The sequence below is a fragment of the Gobio gobio genome (genome assembly GCF_949357685.1).
Source record: "Gobio gobio genome assembly, chromosome: 14".
In the NCBI taxonomy this organism is placed as follows: domain Eukaryota; kingdom Metazoa; phylum Chordata; class Actinopteri; order Cypriniformes; family Gobionidae; genus Gobio; species Gobio gobio.
In genome coordinates, this window is record NC_137107.1 from 9,307,824 (window position 1) to 9,331,190 (window position 23,367).

At 38.8% G+C, this 23,367-nt stretch overlaps 1 protein-coding gene across 3 annotated transcripts in view; it reads left to right on the top strand.

Moving 5' to 3' along the window:
* Nucleotides 1–23,367, top strand: part of gabrg2 (gamma-aminobutyric acid type A receptor subunit gamma2) — a 153,008-nt gene that overhangs the window by 93,813 nt on the left and 35,828 nt on the right. For all 3 annotated transcript variants that reach the window (XM_079834426.1, XM_079834427.1, XM_079834425.1), the window contains exon 7: nucleotides 21,653–21,805. In XM_079834426.1, the coding sequence (XP_079690552.1) occupies nucleotides 21,653–21,805 (153 nt within the window). The remainder of the gene's footprint in view (nucleotides 1–21,652; nucleotides 21,806–23,367) is intronic.

Consider the following 23,367-nt stretch of genomic DNA (forward strand, 5'->3'; position numbering starts at 1 on the left):
TTACAAAAACTGCTATTTAATAGCTTTAACTTATAGGTCTTTATTTATCAGTATTAGTCATATTCATACAATTTATGTGTTTAAGTAGGCTAAAGTGGGACATTACTTGTGTGTAGTCATTCATTTTTGTGGAATAAATTAGCTTTTTTTAACTAGTCTAGACTACAGTGGAGGCATTTATTTCATTTTAGTTTACTCAGATTTGCTAACTGCTCTAATGCAGTGTTTCCCAACCGGGTGTAGTGCCAGAAGACGCGAATGAGAAGTCGCACGCGCTGTGAGGAAATGTGTCTCTCTGCACTCATCCGAAAGCGCGCACACGTCTCACAGCGCGCAAATATTGAGTTCTCTTTCCAATCTTGCTCTTCAACGACAAACTTACACAAAAAGTATGTCAACATGTCCATCTTGATGAGTATTCTGGCAGACATAGTCTGTATATGCCTTAAGTAAACTTTATACAGTTGAGAAAGACGACTCAAAGGTCTTAAAGGTGCAGTAGGGGCAGTAGCCTTTACTGTCAAACAACAAAAGACAAGGACATCACTCACTGCTCTTGATTGAATAGCTTTTGTAAGTTTAATAGGATTAATCTTTAATTTATACAGTCAAATATGCAATGTTATTTTACATTTGATCAATTTCTGTACCTGAAAACTAATGTTAGACGTACCTGAAAACCCTGAACAGCATAGTTTATTTTATTAATAGGCCTATTTTTGCTCAATTGTATTTATTTGTGCTGCTGCTTGTATTTGAATTATTTGTTCTTATTATTTTCTTTATTTTCATTTGACAGTAGTCCTTTATTCCCATAGCAAATACTGAACTGTACCGAAACCGTGAACCTAAAACCGTGATACAAACCGAACCGTGAGCAAACTGTACTGTTATACACCTAGCGTAACGTATGCGAAGGGGTGCCACAAAATGGAGAACATTTTCAAAGGGTGCCATGACTGAAAAAAGGTTGGGAAACACTGCTCTAAAGAATACGTGAAGCCAATGTATAATGTTAATAACGATAAAGTTAAAAAGTTAAATTATTGCTGTTGTTATTATTAGGTTAAAAGTGAATCTAGTGTTATTATTGCTGGTGCTCGCCATGAACCCTGACCCACAGCAAACCGAACCGAACCGATCCATGGCTCCCAAACCGTGATGTGAACAGAACCGTGGCATTGGTTTATCGTTACACCCCTAGTAACTTTACACATCACAAAATGTAAATAGGCGTTGGCTTCACTTATTGAACTGTAGGCTAGAAGGAGCCGTTTACCTCCAGTCTTTGTGCTAAGCTAGGCTAGCGGTGGGTGCGCTAAAAAAGTCAGCATTCCTTTAAACAACCATGTAGAAAGACACATCATGGCCATATGTCAAGACAATGTCATGATTCATCAAGTTTGAATTGTGAAAGAATGGTTTGTGTCTCAAGAGTTTGTGTGGTGTGTCCCGAATTTTCTTGTACGTTCTGCCTTTTCCATTTGCATCTGTGCATTCGACTTAAGTTATTGCAATTAAGTTATTTCATTCCAATTAACATAATAGACTGATCAGCCATGGACTCTACAAGACCTTTGCACTGTCGTATGATCTGTCGATCTGTCGTATCTGGCATCGGCAGCAGATCCTTTAAGTCCTGCACATTGCGAGATGGGGTCTATGGATCAGATTTGTTCGTCCAGCACATCCCATAGATGCTTAAACGTATTGAGAACTGGGGAATTTGGAGGCCAAGTTAACACCTTTGTCATATTCCTCAATCAATTATTTAGCCCTGATCGGACGGTAATTGTTTCTCGTGGGGTCATAAGGTATTTTCATCATTGACAGGGGCTTTTCAGTGATTTTATTACCATCCGAATCCAGAATGTCAGTGTTTTTCTACCACCACCCGCATAAAAATCCCCCGGCTGAATTTTTAGACAAATACCAAGGTCGTGTAGTAATTTAATTGCTGTCCGATTCCACATCTCTGAGTTTTCAAGAATATATCACTTAAAAATTCACTGTTTATATCCTTTTTGACCACTGCAGAGCACAGTGCGGTTGCGCTTCACTGTAATTTGGATGCATTTTAAAGATCTGGACTTTTATTACTGAAATGCTGGCAAGTATTTACAAGAGCAATATATTTCAACACAGTTAATAATATAAAAAGAAGAAAAGCACGTAAACATTTGAAATGGGTCGTTATTACGGCAGCAATTATACATGTTAAAATAACCAAGCAGCTTTATGTTTACCTCATGTAAATAAGAGGCTGTATTAACTTATTTCTGCTCATTTCCATGTGGAATAAAATTACATCCTTTATTTTAAGATAAAATACAAGACAGAAAACCATTTTAACTATAATGTGCATCTATATATCTTCCTATTTTTAAACAGATTTAAACAATTAAATAATAATAAGGATATTTTTCCTATTATTAAATTTAATATGCATTTATTCTTATTATACCAAGCATATGACATTTTATTTACAGCATACAATCATGTTATTGACCACGTAAGCTGCGCATTCCCAGGTGCGCAGGATCACAAAACTCGCTGCTCCACCTTGAATAAATCACCATCCAAATGCATGAGTTTTATCACTAAGGTGATATGTGTCAAAGGTAACATCCACATGAATGCCAGGACCCAAGGCTTCACAGCAGAACATTGACCAGTGCATAACACTGTCTACGCCGCAATGCCTCCAATAAATACAAGTTTGAGGTATTATATGCTTCTGAAAATGAATACAATAAACATTACCATACTTTCGTTTGGTATGCATGTGTAGCCTATATAATAAATCCAAGTACATTTATATAAATATTAAGTTGTTTTTATTAATTTACAACCCCAAATCAGAAAAAGTTGGGACAGTATGGAAAACGCAAAAAAAAAAAAAAGAAGGGATTTCTAAATTTACTTTGACTTGTATTTCATTGCAGACAATATGAACACAAAATATTTCATGTTTTGTCTGGCCAACTTCATGTCATTTGTAAATATGCATCCTTTCCTGTCAGTCAGACCTGCAACACATTTCAAAAAAAGTTGGGACAGGAGCAATTTAGGGCTAGTAATGAGGTAAAATCGTTAAATAGTGATGTGATTTGAAACAGGTGATGTCAACAGGTGATTGTAATTATGATTTGGTACAAAAGCAGCATCCAAGAAAGGTCTAATCCTTTAGGAGCAAAGATGGGCCGAGGATCGCCAGTTTGCAACAAATACGTGAGAAAATTATTGAAATTTAAAAACAATGTTCCTCAAAGAAAGATAGGACCAGATTTGGATTTTTCACATTCAACAGTGCATAACATATTTAAAAGATTCAAGGAATCTGGAGGAATTTCAGTGCGTAAAGGACAAGGGCACAAGCCTAAGCTGAACAACCGTGATCTCCGATCCCTCAGGCGGCACTGCATCAAGAATCGTCATTCATCTATAAGCGATATCACCACATGGGCTCAGGACTACTTTGGCAAACCTTTGTCAAGTACCACAATACGTAGTTACATCCACAAATGCCAGTTAAAACTGTACTGTGCCAAAAGGAAGCCCTATGTTAACAGTGTCCAGAAGCGCCGTCGACTTCTCTGGGCTCGGAGGCATCTGGGATGGACCATCACACAGTGGAAACGTGTACTGTGGTCAGATGAATCAGTATTTGAGGTATTTTTTGGGAGGAATGGACGCCGTGTGCTCCGGACCAAAGAAGAAAAGGATCATCCAGACTGTTACCAGCAACAAGTCCAAAAGCCAGGGTCTGTCATGGTATGGGGTTGTGTCAGTGCCCTTGGCAAAGGTAACTTGCACTTCTGTGAAGGCACCATTAATGCTGAAAAGTACATAATATGCTGCCTTCAAGAAGACATCTTTTCCAGGGACGTCCATGCATATTTCAACAAGATAATGCAAAACCACATTCTGCACACATTACAAAGTCCTGGCTGCGGAGGAAGAGGGTACGGGTACTTGACTGGCCTGCGTGCAGTCCCGACCTGTCTCCAATAGAGAATGTGTGGCGCATTTTGAAGCGAAAAATGCGACAATGAAGACCCCGTACTGTTGCCCACCTTAAGACTTGTTTGCAGGAAGAATGGGACAAAATTACACCTGAAACACTTCATCACTTGATGTCTTCAGTCCATTAACATCTGTTAAGTGTTGTGAAAAGGAATTGCAACATTACAAAGTGGTAAATGCTTTACTGTCCCAACTTTTTTTGAAATGTGTTGCAGGTCTGAATGACAGGAAAGGATGCATATTTACAAGTGTCATGAAGTTGACCAGACAAAACATGAAATATTTTGTGTTCATATTGTCTGCAATGAAATACAAGTCAAAGTAAATTTAGAAATCACTTCTTTTTTTTTATGTGCGTTTTCCATACTGTCCCAACCTTTTCTGATTTGGGGTTGTAATATAAATCATGTCATATTGTCATAATGTCATATTTAAAAGTGCTAAACTGTGTGAAAAATGTCTGTTACACTGTTTAATGTGAAAATAAAGGTATAAAAATCGTGAAGCCTCGACTTTTTTTACCCCTTTTTTCTAACTTGTTCAAGTGCTGGAGAGACACACAACGACGTGTACATTTTTGTGTTCCCTTGTTCCCTTTGCCATTGGCAATGCCCTTTGAACTAAACATGTAGTGCTCGATCCTTTCAAGAAACCTCACATATGATGATGGAATACCCTGTGAAGTCCACTTCACAGGGCACTTATGCTGAAATTGAACGAACCTCTGAACTGATAGGAGATGCATACAAAATGTGCAGAGTGGGGAGGGAGGGGGTGCGCGAAAAACAGGATTGAGATCCACTGCCAAGGGTTAGTTCACCCAAAAATGAAAACATTTCCTCAATCACTTACACTCACGTCATTCCAAATAAGACTTTCATTCATCTCAAAAATACAAAGGAAGATCATTTAAATGAAATCTAAGAGCCACTTTGATGCTTCAAAAAGTTAATAGAGATCGTAAAACTAATCAATATGAATCAAGCGGTTTAGTCCAAATTTTCTGAAGAGACACAATCTCTTTATATGATGAACAGATTTAATTTAGGCATTTAACTCTCCCAATAACAACTGAGTCAGACACCTGGTATTAAGATACGTTTTGGTCGATCGGATCACAAGTGGACGACACTAAATACAGCTGTAAACGGAGTCTAAAATATTTTGAGCTCGTCCACTTTCATCCACTTCCAGAGGTAGTTGAAAATGCATTTGACCGGATTGCTTTCGTTGTGTAGACGCTCATGTGGTCAAATGCATTTGAACAGCCACTAGAAGACCCCCTACTCTCCACCTAACGACCTAATGCGTAAACATTATGGGATGTGCACTAGCCAGATGGGACCCAAATTTGGTTTGAAGATGAAAAACGTACCAAGCACAATGTTCTCTCTCCATTCATGATTTAGATTTTTCGGCTGTCAGAGCAGAAACAAATGCTGATGCTCTCCGTATGTTTTTCTATCGTCTCTGGTCGCGTTCATATGTAAATTGCGTGAGCTTATTTTGTCCATTAGATCGAAAAGATCGGAAAAAACCCTTACATTTACCTGCCCATAGACCCTCCCCTCGATGAAATCAGGACAGAAGTGTTTAAAAGTGGACAAAAGAGACGGATTAAAACACTAGGTGTAAACGGTATAAGTCTTCTTCGTCTACTTGTGATCCAATCGACCAAAACACATCTTAATACCAGGTGTAAACAGGGCCTTAGAAGGTTACTATCCTGCAGAGTTTGTCTACAACCCTAATAAAACACACCAGTACCAGCTAATCAATATTCAGGATTACTTGAAAACAACAGCCATGTGTGCTGGAGCACAGCTGGAACCGAAGTCTGCAAGAAGGTAGACCTCCAGGAGTCTACCCCTGGAAAAAACATTAAGATCCCAATGGATTAAAGATAAATTAAACTGAATGAGAAGAAATTCAAATGAAAAGTTTGACAGTTATACTTTTATGAAGGGAAATTACTGCGAATAAAACATTAATATTGTATGTTGTGCGTTGTACTAATTAGGCCGGGTTCTTGGCACCTATAGAAGGGTAGGGTGAGCTGGGGGGTGGTGGGGTAGATCCATGGGCATGACGCACATTCAAAAAATGCTGCACTCAATCTCTAGGTCTTGCTTTTTTTCCTCTTCACTGACTGCGTCTCACATTTTTAACCGTGTTTTTTTCTGTATGAATGGCTCCTGACTGATTGAAAGATACTAAAAAGCGCATTCTTAGTTCAGTGTTGTTATTTAAAGGGTTAGTTCACCCAAAAATGAAAATTCTGTCATTAATTACTTACCCTCATGTCGTTCGACACCCGTAAGACCTCCGTTCATCTTCGGAACAGAAATGAAGATATTTTAGTTGAAATCTGATGGCTCTGAAAGGCCTCCATTGACACAATGGCACGGTTCACTCTCAAGACCCTTAAAAGGTACTAAAGACGTTGTTACAAAGTCCATCTCACTACAGTGGTTCTAAAATAACTTTATGAATCGCCGACAATAGTTTTTGTGCGCAAAAAACCCTAAATAACGACTTACATAGTGATGACGATTTCAAAACAAGGCATCATGAAGCTTCGAAGCGTTATGAATCAATGAGCCGAATGATGATTCGGATCGCGTGTCAAACCGCCAAACTGCTGAAATTTGGCGATTCAAACTGCTGATTCGACTCGCTGATTCATAACGCTTCGAAGCTTCATGATGCCTTGTTTTGAAATCGTCATCACTATGTAAGTCGTTATTTAGAGTTTTTTTGCGCACAAAAACTATTGTCGCCGATTTATAAAGTTATTTTAGAAGCACTGTAGTGAGATGTACTTTTTAACGACGTCTTTAGTACCTTTTAAGGGTCTTGAGAGTGAACCGTGCCATTGTGTCAACGGAGGCCTTTCAGAGCCATCAGATTTCAACTAAAATATCTTCATTTCTGTTCCGAAGATGAACAGAGCTCTGACGGGTGTCGAACGACATGAGGGTAAGTAATTAATGACAGAATTTTCATTTTTGGGTGAACTAACCCTTTAAGCAGACAGTTTGCCTTGTACATTCAGTTTAACACCATTAACAGCAAGCCAAAGAGGGCAAGGTTTCACTTGAACTATGCATTTGCATCTATACACTTACATTATGTTCTTGCTCTATGCAATACATTCTCAAATGCGAGTTTTACTAGCATATTTCAACTGCTCAGAATTGCAATGGTATGACCCATTCTAATGGCAGGCAGCCAAATAACACTTTAAAATCTGTCCGAAATATGAAGATGCATATCAGTCAGTAAAGTAAATATGAAAATACATATGAATTAAAATATACATTAAACTCCCCGGAATTCGCACTTTGATAGCGGCAGCCTCTGCTTTCCCGCTCTTGATAACGCGCCACGCAGTTACTTTCAGCTAAGAAAAGAAAAATACTGCAATTTTCTGGTGTTATTTTTGTATTTGTTAGAGCATTCTACAGCCCTTCATCAAACTTCTCAACACACAGCTCACCTCAGATTGTTTTCAATCAATGCACAAATTGTAAAAAAAAACAAAAAACAGATTTACTCAATTCTGATTGGTTGGACAAGGCAGATGTTTGGGTGGGCTCAGACCACCCCTGCCCATGCCTAGAGCCAGCCCTGAAAACAATTGAAAATATATTGAAATGATTGAAAAAGGTGCATTTTTGAATACCTGTGATGCCTTATTAGTAAACACAAACAGTGGTGTTATTTGACTTTTACATTGCTGAGTATGCTTAATTAGGGTGTTTTTGTACAGTAATTTGCCATTCGAAAAAGTTTTTTTAGGGGCTTCAACTTATGCAGGTCTTAATGAATACAAATTGAAAACTGCGGACCATGGTAAGTACAATTTTGGAGTAGTCCATCAGAAAAGTGCCCTGTCAGCAGAAAGAATAGGATCAATATGTATGAAACATTGCTTAATGATACCATCAGCATATGAGAAATAAGGAAGGAAGTGATTTCTTAGAAGAGCATGTTGGTTACCTCAATCTCATCTCTAACTTTTTATCAAAGGGACGAGGTCTTTAAAGGTGCACTGTGTAAGATCATTGTCAAAACGAAATCTTGAACTGCAGAGAGTCTGAGACCAAAAAGGGAAAGCAACAGACAGAGCCTATTCCCGCTAATGTTGCATTAGCTCAGGTGTGCAAACTTGTCATTTTTCTGCGAAATTCGCCATTTTGGAAGACATGAAATTATTAGAATCATGCCTTCTGAGTTGTCATGCCTTCTGAGTTGCCCTCCTCGGAAGAGTGAACACGACTAAAGTGAGCCAACTCTGGAATTCTAAATGATTGTCATCATTTACTCACACCCTCAAGCTGTTCCAAACCTGTTTGACTTTCTTTCTTCTTCTGAACACAAAAGAAGATATTATGGTTAACAAAACAGTTGATGAGCCCCACTGACTTCCATAGTTTGGTTACTGACATTCTTCAAAATATCTTATTTTGTGTTGATGACAGAAAATGATGACAGAATTTTCTTTTTTGGGTGAACTAAGGTAAAAATCTCTTAAAGTAGCATTATGATAGTCTTAATTGCCATACAGTATGTCAAGCATGGGACTGTTAATTGCCCTGACATGGCTGACTTGTTTTGATTTAACGTTGTTAGTGTTATTTCACTGAATCTAAAATTAGCTAACATACATTTTATACAATAACAAATAACAACACAAGTTGGGTTGAAAATGGACTAACCCAGCGATTGGGTTGTTTCAAGCAAACATTTAACCCAACTGCTGGGTTAAAAACGACCCATTCAGTGGGGTTAATCCATTTTCAACCCAATTTGGGTTGTTTTTAACCCAGCATTTTTTGGAGTGTACTATAATATATTGTTATAACCCCAACATAAGTATTATTAATTGATGGTTTTCCAAGCAGGTTCTTTAGTAACAAAGGAATTGTGAATGTTAGCCCATGCATTTTGGGTACAGTAAATCAGAGGCATATTGGACATCAATTAAGACTATTAAGACACTTTTTTCTCACAGGGTAGCCAGACATTAGTCCACAAGTTACTCAACAAGCAACTTGAAGTGTTTGCACACATCATGGCATGTTTCATCAAAGCTGAATATCTGAGTAATGTGCTGATAGAGCACTGGTAGAGCTTGACTTCACATGCTCTCACTGGAATGGACTTGGGAATTTCTCTCACTGGAACAGACTCAGGAATCTCTTGGCTGGTGGCTGGTAGAGTGCTTTCCTCCTCGCTCTCACAGATGGGGAATGCTGCCTGCAAGAGAAATCTATCTGGGATGAGAAGTAGAAGAATTCAGAACCAAGCATCCAAAACACTCATTTAGTATGTTAATTCATACGTGTAGTAATTATTCATTATGTACATATGTACATTGAGCTCCGTAAATATTTGTATAGCAACACACTGTTTTAGCATCATACTTGTATTCTTGAACTGTAGTTTAACTCACTTTAAACTCATTGCTATTTTACATCCAAAGTAATCAGTATGAAGCCATAACAACATTGTGTCACTGTCCAAAGTCTAACATAGCTTACTGTGTTGGAGCTACTGAAGGTATGTGAGAAAGTGATCTGGGCTGGATTTCCCGATAACCTTGTCTCTTAGCGCACTACGAAGACTCTAAAGGTATAACTTAACTAAAGGTATACCATTTCTAGGCATCTTCCCCAAACTATATCTTAGGAGGTTGGTTAAGGTATGCCTTCTTAAGTGCGACGTTAGCAGGTGCTGTTTGTGGCGGTGGTGCTGATTGGTTTATCAATGACTCAAAAATCAATTATTCACTCTATGCAAGAGGCTGTTTAAATGCGTTATGTGAGAAAGCGGTGTTCTTTATAATAGAAGCACTTCAGAAGTAGTTGAAATTGCATTTATCAGGACTCTTGAGATCTTATAAATAATATCCAAATTCCACACTAAGTCCAACCGTTGATATTTTATATCATTTTGAAAATATTGTGCGAACCTGCAACCTCTCATGCCTAAACGTATCATGCATCAACCCACTGGCAGTATGCCATTTATATTACCATAATATATTTTGCCATAGTCTTAATTTACTCCACAATTGTTATTGGATGACCTACTCAATAAAAGTGCAACACGCGAAACATATAATGAACAGCTACTATAGTGGAGAAAAAAGAAAGAAAGAGAAGAGCTGCCAGCAGCTGAATTTCAGGGCTGAGCTCCATCGAGTTTGTTTTGACAAAGTTGGACCAACAAAATCTAAAAGCTGCTGAATTTGCTGCCGTGGCAGGTGAACTTTATTTTGAATTGCAGCTTCTGACATGGTAGCCAGGGGATAGTTTGACCAACCTCTCCTCCACAATCATTCCATTTAAATAGACTTCATAATGGTTTTCCAGCTGATGTACCTTACTTAAAAAGCTAACAACCATCAGTGTACTGACAATTGTATTCTTTGCATGAAAACACTTCAATTAGCAGAATTATATTGGTATAGACTGAGATGTAAAGAAACAGTGGTGGCCACTAATGGAATGAACTGTCAATAGTGATAAGGTGTAGCTAAGAGTGGTCCAAACCATCCTTACAAACAAATGACTTACAGAAGGTATTCTTAACTAAGAACGTTTCGGGAAACACGTATTAACATTAAGGTACCTCTTAAAGGGATAGTTCCCCTAAAAACGAAATGTTGATGTTTATCTGCTTACCCCCAGGGCATCCAAGATGTATGTCTTTGTTTCTTCAGTAGAACACAAATGAAGATTTTTAACTCCAACTGTTGCAGTGTGATAGTCGTATAATGCATGTCAATGGGGATATTTTAGAGTATGAGAGCAATGAGAGTAAAAACACATAGACATACGAATCGTTATTGAACCATGCGGCTCGTGGCGACACATTGATGTCTTAAGACACGAAACGATCGGTTTCTGCGAGAAACCGAACCGTATTTATGTTATTTTTTTACCTCTTATCAGACGAATGTCATCTAGTATTCCCAGTGCCATAACTTCCGGCGAATAAGGTCAAAATACTGGTGTGATCAAAGATATATATACGTAGATGCCTCATTCGACCGATCCGTGCAGGCACTAATGAGGAATCTATGTATATATCTATGATCGCGCCGGTATTTTGACCTTATTCGCCGGAAGTGATGGCGCGGGGACGGCTGATGCAGAGCCATAGAAAAAATGAAATGCATTTCTTACACAAACGTATCGATTCGCTTCAGTAGGCCTTTATTAACACCCCGGAGCCGTGTGGAGCAGTTATTTGACAGACAGATGCATTTTTTATGGACTTCAAAAACCGAGCACCTATTACTGCCATTATAATGCTTGGATTAGCTAGAACATTTTTAATATAACTCAGATTTTATTCGTCTGAATGAAGAATGTCATATACACCTCGGATGACTTGAGGGTGAGTAAATCATGGGCTAATTTTCATTTTTGGGTGAACTATCCCTTTAAGGGATAACTTAAGAACGCCATAGCGTTAAGAAGGTTTCAGGAAATGCAGCCCAGTGCATTTGCTACCACTGCCAAGTACTGACAGAAGAAGCTACCGATTCAAAGTCCAACGCTTCAGAGACTGTCTTTACTGGAGCTAACTGGTAATTGCATCAAGAAACTGGCCGCCATGATGAAACACCTTTATACCAGCAGAGAGTGATCTGCACATGTAAATCATTAAGCACAATGTGGAGCCCTGTCTGGCCACTTACAAGGAGGGAGAAACCTTCAACCTTCAGTGCTATTCAGACTGTAAAGGATAAACTACATTCAAAGGAGAAGTCAGCAGAAGAGATGTTTGGATGAACAGACGTAAAGTAGAGTTTGGAGAAGTAGACTGCAGACTCTGCCGAAACATCCAATCTGCAGGAACCTCAGACAATGCCCAGCGGCAGAGGAATCATTTGCAAAAGGAAGGAAGGTGCTTTTAGTATGATTTCCATCTTTCAGGCAATTCTCAGGAAAACAAGAAGGCTACAGCTGAGGAGGGAAAAAGGGCCAGGCTCAAGCACGCTGCAAATCTAAGAAAACATGTGCTTGAGGCTCTAGTACAGAACATAAAGAAGAAATAAGGACATAAGAATCACACTCTCTCTCTCTCTCTCTCTCTCTCTCTCTCTCTCTCTCTCTCTCACTCTCTCTATAAGCCTCCTTGTCCTAAGAAATGTGGAGATCTACAATGTGTTGGCTACAAACATCTTTATTTCTAAATGTAATGAAATGGTTTTTCCTGAATGTTCTTTCTGTAAGGCTCCTGACTCGTGTTTAAGCCTTGTTCCCCTTTTTGTACTTTTGGAAAAACGAACTATGAATTTGGGATTTTCTTTTACAAATACCCTTTATATTTTTGGTTGTAAGTATAAACAGTCGTGGCACGGCCAGGTTTTAATGGGCCAAGCCAAGTTAGCCTCCCTGAAAACACATCAGTGTAAAATGTGGGTCAAAAAGTTGACTTGTTGTCTCTTTTTAAATCATTGGAAGAATTTATGGTAGCTATTGAATTGATAATGTACTTTATTTCAAAATTAGGTGGGATGTGAGAGAGGCATTAGTGACAATGAGCGAGTTTGCAAACATGTTTTTTAATGTTGTTTTTTTGGTTGTGTTTCAATAGACTATTTTGTATATTAGTTCTGTAATGTTGTGGAAAATGGTGTAGCCTAAATTAAAATGGTTTTAAAAGTCAGAAAGCTCTCTCTCTCTCTCTCTCTCTCTCTCTCTTACTCTCTGTCTTGTGTAACACAAGCTGTTTTCCATTCGAATTTTTCTGGTGTTGTGCATATTGTTTTTATTCAGTTTGATGCACTTTATTTTTCAATGCACTTTAATGCAATTTCAGGGCCATCTCTACACTCTCTTAACTGTTCATTCTTTTTTGTAAAGTGCTCTGAATTTATGTCCGTCACATTACTTTCGTACATTATTTCTTCTGGGGGAAATAATGGTTGGTGTGTGGGCGGTTGGGGGTTGCATCTTAATGACTTTGCATCCCTTGTTAGTTATTGAATCCTTCGAATGATGAGCTGGTGTGTATAGAATAGGAACACATAAAGGACCACAAGTGTTGCATTCAATTGTGTCCGTTCAATTACATGCAAGATGCTGATGATACGCTTTACAGAACACCTTTGTTATGTTGTGACAGCAAATTTCAGATGTTATGGCAGGTCAGCTGTACAAATGTGTGCATGCTTTGTCCTGACCAGTCCTTCGGCAGTGTGTATGATGTAAGAACTGGGTATTTTTGCTTGAGAAACGTCTGCTCCTTGTTATTCAATCACATGCTTAAGCTTAAATTTGACCAGAATGCAGTGTTGGTAAGGGACGTACTGCCGCTGTTGTTTCTCCTTTGCCCGCTTTTCTGAACCCTTTCATGTGTGGCCAGCGAGGGAATAGAGACGTTGGAAGCTGCAGCATCATTGTGCACACTTGTCTACCCAATGCGGATTATGTTGCTGGAGAGTAACCATTTTCCAGAGGTGTATCATGATACTTCCATTAATGTTTTTGTTTTCCCCCTCTCCCCCTCGGACTGCTTGTAATGTGTGTGAACCCAGTTTTTAACTGTAATGTGGTCCATTATGAGACATAATTGGCTGCTTTTGCACTTTTTTGTCCTGCCTGTTTACATTCACTTTAGACACGACTGGTATCCGATATCTGTGTTTACATTATTACCTGCCCAAAATGATTCTGTCAGTGATCGCTTTACTTTGCGACATGTTTGATCTTCAGGTTTTGAATGGCCGTGCTTATTTTATATTTTAAACTTAATTTATAAATCACGTCGGATGGCCATGATTATTTGCGAGAATGGATAAGTTAAAAGCTGATATAAACGGATATAGACCTGAAAATTATGTTAATTCCCGTTATTTTAAGATTTCATTTGTTTGAATGACTTTGAAAAAATTAACGAAAGCGATGGAGAGAGAGAGAGATCATCTGTAATAGTGAAACTTGTTAGTTTATTTACAAAAACAGCTTAGAAATAGCCTATAATGTAGCTTTAAGTAGCAAAGCTGTTTTATTAAAAACAATTCACAGGGTTGAAACGGTTTCTGTGCTCTTGAATGTTTTTGTGTGTGCGCAATTTCTTAAAGGTGTCCTAGAATGAGTTAAAAAAATATTTTAAATTGTTCTCTGACATCTACATAGAGGGTATGCGACTTATTTAAGGGCAAAAATTGTCCAGATATGGTTTTACAGGTCCATTTACAACCCTAGAAATTGTCCCTAGAATGAAATGGTCTGTTTTTGCCTTATTTGGAAGGGTCATGAATATTAATGCAGAGCTCTGCTCTGATTGGCTGTTTCACTGCGCGGCTAATTTCAGTAGCTTTAGTGACAGAAACACATTTACACTGTCCTTCATGACAATGGAGAGATTATACATCCAACCTTATATATGTTTTAATTCTGTTTCTGACGAAGATGCAGATTTTGAGGAACAATCAATTGTTTGTTTTGAGATTGGAAATGGATGCTGAATGTTAAAGGGTTAGTTCACCCAAAAATGAAAATTCTGTCATTAATTACTCACCCTCATGTCGTTGGACACCCGTAAGACCTCCGTTCATCTTCGGAACACAAATGAAGATATTTTAGTTGAAAGCTGATGCTGAGAAAGGCTTCACACAGGCCTCCATTGGCATTCAGTACATTGACACTTCCAAGATCCATGAAAGGCACTTAAAACATCGTTACAAAGTCTATCTCACCACAGTGGCTCTACAATAATCATACAATGCGACGACAATAGTTTTTGTGCGCAAAAAAAAATCAAAATAACACCTTTATCCAACTTGTTCTCGACTTCCGTGTGTGCCTCCACGACGCATGCGCGAGAATATGACGTAGCGGCGGTGTTCGGGAATCGATGAAATACACACTTAAGCCCCATTTTGAGAACTACGCCGAGACCTAAAGCACGATCAATGTAGAATCCAACAGCTTAGACACGCGCGTCTTCCTCTGCTCGTAAACAAATCGCTTCTGGGTCATATGTCCGAACGCCGGATCTGCGTCATATTCTCGCGCATGCGTCGTGGAGGCATACACGGAAGTCGAGAACAAGTTGGATAAAGGTGTTATTTTGATTTTTTTTTGCGCACAAAAACTATTGTCGTCGCATTGTATGATTATTGTAGAGCCACTGTGGTGAGATAGACTTTGTAACGACGTTTTAAGTGCCTTTCATGGATCTTGGAAGTGTCAATGTACTGAATGCCAATGGAGGCCTGTGTGAAGCCTTTCTCAGCCATCAGCTTTCAACTAAAATATCTTCATTTGTGTTCCGAATATGAACGGAGGTCTTACGGGTGTCCAACGACATGAGGGTGAGTAATTAATGACAGAATTTTCATTTTTGGGTGAACTAACCCTTTAAGTTTAGTCTTTATTTTCAGTAAGAACCTGCAAAACGTAACGTCAGTAACATTACTATAACTTCAGCCTGCATGTGAACTATCATATAACATTAACTATACACGTCAACTCATAGTGTCAGCAGTCACAACTTTGCTTTTAGCATTGTAAAAAATATTTTAATCATTGTAATGCACTGTATGATTTCACAATGATGACGCTGAGCGAAGCCTGTTTGATAGTGTCCCAGGTTAGAAAAACAGTCCGTGGTGAAATGGGCCGAGCAAACAAACAACTTTGAATTAAATTGTTGCGGTATCCGGTTATAGATAAACATCAACCATGCCTGTTGACAGTTTTGTTCTGTGGGAAGGGTATGAAAAATCCTCAAATCCCCTGCACAGCCTGGAAAATAACATTTATTTCCATGATATGCCATTTTGGCTTGTTCACAATATCTGCAGAACTTCGGATGATTTGGCTGTGCTGTTCCACCTTGCCTTGAACATGTGCTGGCATATGCAAATGTTGGGGGCGTACATATTAATGATCCGACTGTTGCGTAATAGTCGGTGTTATGTTGAGATTCACCTATTTTTCTGTGGTGTTTTTCACAATCAAGATTTACATATGAAGGAGGAAGCCATGGTGTTTGAGACTCAATGTATGTGATGTACTGAACTCTTGTTATTCAACTATGCCAAGGTTAATTCAATTTTTCATTCTAGGGCACCTTTAACTATAAAGTTTCCACCTCAGTAAAAACAGCTTAGTTTTAGGATATACATGATTTAGATGCAGGTCTAACATATCGGATATGTATCTGATTTAAAACCACATTTGGAAGTGGCTTAGAACAGATGCAAAAAAAATCAGATCTCGTGCAGATTTTTATGTCTACAAGTCTGCAAGTAATTCCGATCTGTGTAAGAAAAAATTTGATTTTTTTGTGCTGTGGCAGCTGAACGCCTCCTATAGGGTTGCAATGACTGTGTTGGCTGAGTTGACATTGAGAAAGAATCCACAACAAGGAGGTAAAGTCAGAAGTATACGTCTGCGCCAACTCGTTGCCATGGTCTCTCCAGCATTAGAGTGGTCGACAAGGCCTTGCTGTGCTCTGCCCTATACTGTGAAAAGGTGCTGCAGTTTTCCACAAGGTGACTGATGTGCACTGATAGTCCCGGCCATCAGACAAACTTGTGGGCCCAAGGTCTGCACTTGACAATCCTTTGGTGTCCTTTGTGTATACTGTGGAGGATTTCTTGCCTCATGCAGAGGGGAATCACAAGTCTTTGGCCCCTGAGGAGTAACTCTCCAGTGACAGACGGATTTTCTCTTTCAGGCCAGAATGTCCCCAGCTCTGGTGGAAGGACATGTTTCTCAGGCCTCTCAGTCTCATAGTATTGCATACGTTCTGCAAAGATGGGGTTAGCTGACTTTTTATTATCACATTCAACCTTGCTTCTGTAGCTGGAAGGTTTTGAATTACACTTCTACATCACCCTCCTTTTCTTTTTCTGCCTCTGTGAAGATGTTCTTTAAATGTGATCTTGATAATGTGTATGCAGTTATAAATTGCATAAGTGCGCATCACAGGGACTCCACTGCCTGCCATCGAACACATCCAGAGGAAACGCTGTCTGCATCGAGCTCGCAGCATCCTCAAGGACTCCTCGCACCCAGCCCACAGACTGTTTTCTCTCCTGCCCTCCGGCAGGCGTTTCAGGATCCACCGGACCAGGACCAGCAGACTTAAGAACAGTTTTTTCCCCAGAGCTGTCTCCTTACTGAACTCAAACCCCCGCTGATCCACTCCCCTCATATACTGATAACTCTCCTACCTCACATCCACCTTCACTTTGTTATTTGCACTACCGACTCTTTATTACAGTAACAACTGTTTACTTATTCATTTTGCACTACCACACCGTAACTGGATTATGCTCATTTGCACTGCCGACTGTTATTTACAGTACCTACTGTTTACATTTGTATTTTGCACCGTACTTCTAACTGTAATATGCAATCACTTCCACTGCACTTTTACACTTTTTTTCGGATAGCTTCTGTCCATAATTTATTGCACTACCTTAATCCACTGCCATATTCCTCATTTTAGCCTAACATATCATTGTATACCTCTATCTGTAAAATTCTGTTTATAGTAATAGCCATCTGTATATTTTATTATATTCATAGTACATATCCACCTGTAAATTATGTTTATAGTATTAACCATCTGTATATTATTCACTGTACATATTCACCTGTAAATTCTGTTTATAGTAATAACCATCTCTCTATTTATAGACATATTTATATATACTCAGTACATATCCATGTCCTGCACTTATGCAAACGTTGTATATCCTGCACTTGCTGCTATTGCACTTCTGGTTAGACCTAAACTGCATTTCGTTGCCTTGTACTTGTACTTGTGTAATGACAATAAAGTTGAATCTAATCTAATCTAATCTAAAAAAAGTGAATTTCAAAAGCCTCAGTTGAAACCGCGCTATTCGCAAAGAGAGCCCATCTAGTGCATTGGTGCTTCCCTTACGAAAAATATCCATCATTTTATTATAGTAAGAGTGTAGTAACCATGGTTTTTTGGCTAATTGATTACCATTTATATCACCACAGTTTTACCACAAATACCATGGTTAAACTATGGTTAGAGTAGCAAAACCATTGTTGATTTGTGGTTACCGTGGTTTAACTACAATAACCATGTTTTTTGGTTTTATTTGTATTAAAAACATGGTTCTTTTTCGTAAGTGTTAGCAGTAGGGGTGTGCAGCGGAGCCAATATCTGGATCTTTAGCAATTCAAAAGTTTCACTTTCTTCGTAAGTTGAAAACGGAAGGCGGTCTGGTGGAAGCTAGATATTTTACTTGATAAAGTTTTAAATATGGATATTTGTCTTACAAACACCCATGGCTTTGCTTCAGAAGGCCTTTATTAATCCCCCGGAGCCATGTGGAGTATGTTTATGATGGATGGATGCACTTTTATGAGCTTCAAACTCAATGGACCCCGTCACTGCCATTACAAAGCTTGGACGCGTCAGGATATTTATTAATATACCTATGATTGTGTTCATCAGAAAGAATAAAGTCATACACACCTAGGGTGGCTTGAGGGTGAGTAAATCATGGGGTAATTTTAATCCAATCCTTTATGATTCTCTAGCCCAAACAGCACTTTGCCTGATGGCTGCAGAGCCCCATGTTTCTTGGTGGAAAAGCTGCTGCCAGGAATTGCTGTCCAATTTGACAACAGTCTTTTCCTCTACCAATCAAACATTTGGGTATACTTGACTGACTTTGGGGATCAGTACTGTTGTTTAGAGTTGTTCAATTACTGTGAAGCTGTTTTGACATAATCTGTATTGTATTAAGCGCTATAGAAATAAAGGTGACTTGACTTTAAAAAGTTGATTAATAGAATGCCCAGGGCTGTAATCTGTAGACAAATGGTGGCGATTAAAGAAAGTTTTGAAGGAAGAGTACCTTCAATCTTGAGTACCTATAGAGTAGTATTGCATCCTTCATATGTCTGAAGAGTCTTTAGTTTTATTATATTTATAAAAGACAGATACGCTGTACCAATTCTTTCCAAAAACAGCCGAACGCTTGCAGGCATGCAGTGACACACAAAAAATACATCATAGCATTATCCCTGTATAACTTTTGATTCACTATAAGTTCATGTTGTTTATATTATATGTACTTGTGTGCCGATTGCCAACAAAACAAAGACATTTGATGCATGACCGGGATACGGTGTTCATTTTAGGACATCCTCAGACCTCAGTCATATGATGAAAAGGCGTCATGCCTCAGACTGAAGGGCTTCAGTCATTAGACAAAACGGCATCGCGCCTCAGACTGAAAGGCTTCAGGTCTCAGGAAAAACATCCTCAGGTGTCAGGTCTCGTACAAATAGGCATCGGACGAAAAGGAGTCAGACTAAAAGGCATCGGACGAAAAAGTCTCAGACTAAAAGCCATCAGACGAAAAAGTCTCAGACTAAAAGCCATCAGACGAAAAAGTCTCAGACTAAAAGGCATTGGACGAAAAAGTCTCAGACTAAAAGGCATCAGACGAAAAAGTCTCAGACTAAAAGCCATCAGACGAAAAAGTCTCAGACTAAAAGGTATCGGACAAAAAAGTCTCAGACTAAAAGCCATCAGACGAAAAAGTCTCAGACTAAAAGGCATCGGACGAAAAAGTCTCAGACTAAAAGGCATCAGACGAAAAAGTCTCAGACTAAAAGCCATCAGACGGAAAAGTCTGAGACTAAAAGGCATCAGACGAAAAAGTCTCAGACTAAAAGGCATCGGACGAAAAAGTCTCAGACTATAAGGCATCGGACGAAAAAGTCTCAGACTAAAAGGCATCAGACGAAAAAGTCTCAGACTAAAAGGCATCGGACGAAAAAGTCTCAGACTAAAAGCCATCAGACGAAAAAGTCTCAGACTAAAAGGCATCAGACGAAAAAGTCTCAGACTAAAAGGCATCGGACGAAAAAGTCTCAGACTAAAAGGCATCGGACGAAAAGTCTCAGACTAAAAGGCATCGGACGAAAAAGTCTCAGACTAAAAGGCATCGGACGAAAAAGTCTCAGACTAAAAGGCATCGGACGAAAAAGTCTCAGACTAAAAGGCATCAGACGAAAAAGTCTCAGACTAAAAGGCATCGGATGAAAAAGTCTCAGACTATAAGGCATCGGACGAAAAAGTCTCAGACTAAAAGGCATCGGACGAAAAAGTCTCAGACTATAAGGCATCGGACGAAAAAGTCTCAGACTATAAGGCATCGGACGAAAAAGTCTCAGACTATAAGGCATCGGACGAAAAAGTCTCAGACTAAATAGGCATCAGACGAAAAAGTCTCAGACTAAAAGGCATCGGACGAAAAAGTCTCAGACTAAAAGGCATCGGACGAAAAAGTCTCAGACTAAAAGGCATTGGACGAAAAAGTCTCAGACTAAAACAGAGTCAGACTAAAAGGCATCAGACGAAAACAGAGTCAGACTAAAAGGCATCAGACGAAACGCACTCAGAACGAATGTTTCGAATTACACTGCCTCAATATGATGTCACATACACGCGGTTTTATACTGCTGAGATTATTTTGTAAATTTTTATTATTCACTAGTTTTATTTTCACATTTAAAACGTTAGCTAAATAATAACACATTGCAACTATCTAACTTATTGGCAAACTATGGTGAAGGCAAAGAACATTCGTTCTGAGTGCGTTTCGTCCGATTGATGCCTTTTAGTCTGACTCCTTTTCGTCCGATGCCTATTTGTACGAGACCTGACACCTGAGGATGTTTTTCCTGAGACCTGAAGCCTTTCAGTCTGAGGCGCGATGCCGTTTTGTCTAATAACTGAGGCCTTTTAGTCTGAGGCATGACGCCTTTTCATCATACGACTGAGGTCTGAGGATGTCCTAAAATGAACACCTTACCGGGAACAAACAAGCACACTTGCAGAACTCCACTGCTCCTCCGGAAAAACAAACTGCATCCACTGTTTCCTTATCGCTTGGATATTTGGGAAGCTGAACAAGGTGATCTTTCCCTCACAACCAGAAACACACTTCTTTAGTGACATTGTTGATTTCGTGGTCTAAAAAGAAAATGACAGCGTTGTCGACGGCTCCCCTAACCGAATGAAGCTCGTTGATGGACGCGCTCTTCCTCTCGCTCGGGTTGGTGTGTGTGTGTGTGTGTGTGTGTGTGTGTGTGTGTGTGTGTGTGTGTGTGTGTGTGTGTGTGTGTGTGTGTGTGTGTGTGTGTGTGTGTGTGTGTGTGTGTGTGTGTGTGTGTGTGTGTGTGTGTGTGTGTGTGTGTGTGTGTGTGTGTGTGTGTGTGTGTGTGTGTGTGTGTGTGTGTGTGTGTGTGTGTGTGTGTGTGTGTGTGTGTGTGCATGCTCATCCGGGAGAAGTGCCCATACAAGCAATTCCGCCCTTTATGACATCATACAGGGCCGTACTCGAAAAAAACTTTCCGAAACGTATTCAAATCCTGAAGGAGTGTTTTCGGCACAGAAATACTTTGTCATACGTCCAACTCTTTTTTTAATTTTGGCCATGTTTAGCATGATAATCAACTCTTTAACAGTGTAAATAAGTCAGAATGCATGGAATAGCATTAGACCCTCTCACCGTTAATGAAAATTATAATATTTAGGAGTGAGAAGGTGTGTGCATTTGTTAATGACTCTTTTTTTTTTTTGTCCCCAGGAGATTATGTGGTTCTGACTGTCTTCTTTGACTTGAGCAGAAGAATGGGTTATTTCACCATCCAGACGTATATTCCCTGTACCTTGATCGTTGTCCTGTCATGGGTTTCATTCTGGATCAACAAGGATGCAGTGCCAGCCAGAACCTCCTTGGGTAAAACCTTCTGTTTACATTCTGCATGATAACCCTTTGTGTTTATTAATCAGTATTTCTGTCTTTTTCATACAGTAAATCTAAACAAGGCAAATTTACTTGAGAATAAAAATGATGTAACAAAACAATAATAATGGCAAAATGTTTTATCTTGTCCTATCTATAAACACCACTAAATTGTCTTAAATTTAAACTTAAAACAAGAAGGGGATAAAAACAAGTTGTCAAATGTTATAAGAAATTTTGACTTAATGCAACAAAAACACTGAAAACACATCTTGTTATAAAGCTGTTTAGATATACTTTACTGTACATTACTGATGGAGTAAGATTTCTGCAGTGTTATAATCACAATATAATAGCATACAGCAGAGTCCTTTCTAAAACTTTTATATGGTTTCTGAAAAATTGTAAAACTGTATATTATAAAATATAATGTATATTGATGATAGTATGCAGTGCAACATGAGTGTGCTGCATTAGCATTTAAATGCGTGTACATATTTTACTAAAAGCAAATTTCCTGTTTCTGTTCTCTTGTAATTGTTGTTGGAATGCCCTTGTTCTTTAAAGGGGCAGGTTACTTATTTTAGGTTTGTCTTTTCTTATTCAGCAGTTTATCTTTCCTGCAGTGACTTCTGACCTCTAAAGCTGATTATACACGGGGCAACCTTTTGAGCGATGTTGCTTGGGCACTTTCCCATTGGGAATGGGCAACACATTTCTGGATACTTTAGATTGGTTGTGGGACCTGTGTCTCACCTGGTTGCCCGTTGACGGTAACATTGCTCAAAAAGTTGCCCTGTGTATCATCACCATAAGAATTCTGAATGATCTGCTGTGTTGACACAAGAAGTAGGTTTTAAACAATACATTTAATATGTCTTGATCATTTCCGATTGCCTCTTTTGGCAGCATACTAATCAACATAGTTGTAATTCAAATCACTGCTCAAATATTTGTACAGGACCGAAATGGGAGGATTTAAAAGGCTCTGAGATTAGTGCAAGGTCCTGTGCGTCATTCAACCAAGTATCACAGTTACCAAAGTCACTGGTTTGGATATTGGAAAATAAATCTCAGAAACGAATGAGTTTCTCCATTAGATTTTTTTTTTTTAATACTGTATGTAAATTCAAACAGAACATATTGCACAGCAATATATCTAAATCTATGCATGCATATGGTTATGTAGCTGATACTTAGCATCATGCATCTAGGATGATATACAGCATGCTTCACAATATCCATCATTATTGTCATGTTTAGTCTGCTTAGTTTTCTTTGTGTGTTTAGTTCCTGTTCATTTGTTCAATCAATCATTCATTTCTATATATTTCTATATATTTATAAACAACACCATATATCCAAAGTTTTTTCGACAAACACAATAAAACACCACACACACACATCACTATCAATTTCAATGCATCTAAGGACAATTATATGCAAAAGAGTAGAGATACTTCAATTTAACTCGATTTCTGGAGAGGTTCAAATTTACCTGCATTGGATTCAATACAATTCCCCAAGAATCACACTATGAAAAACATCAAAGAATC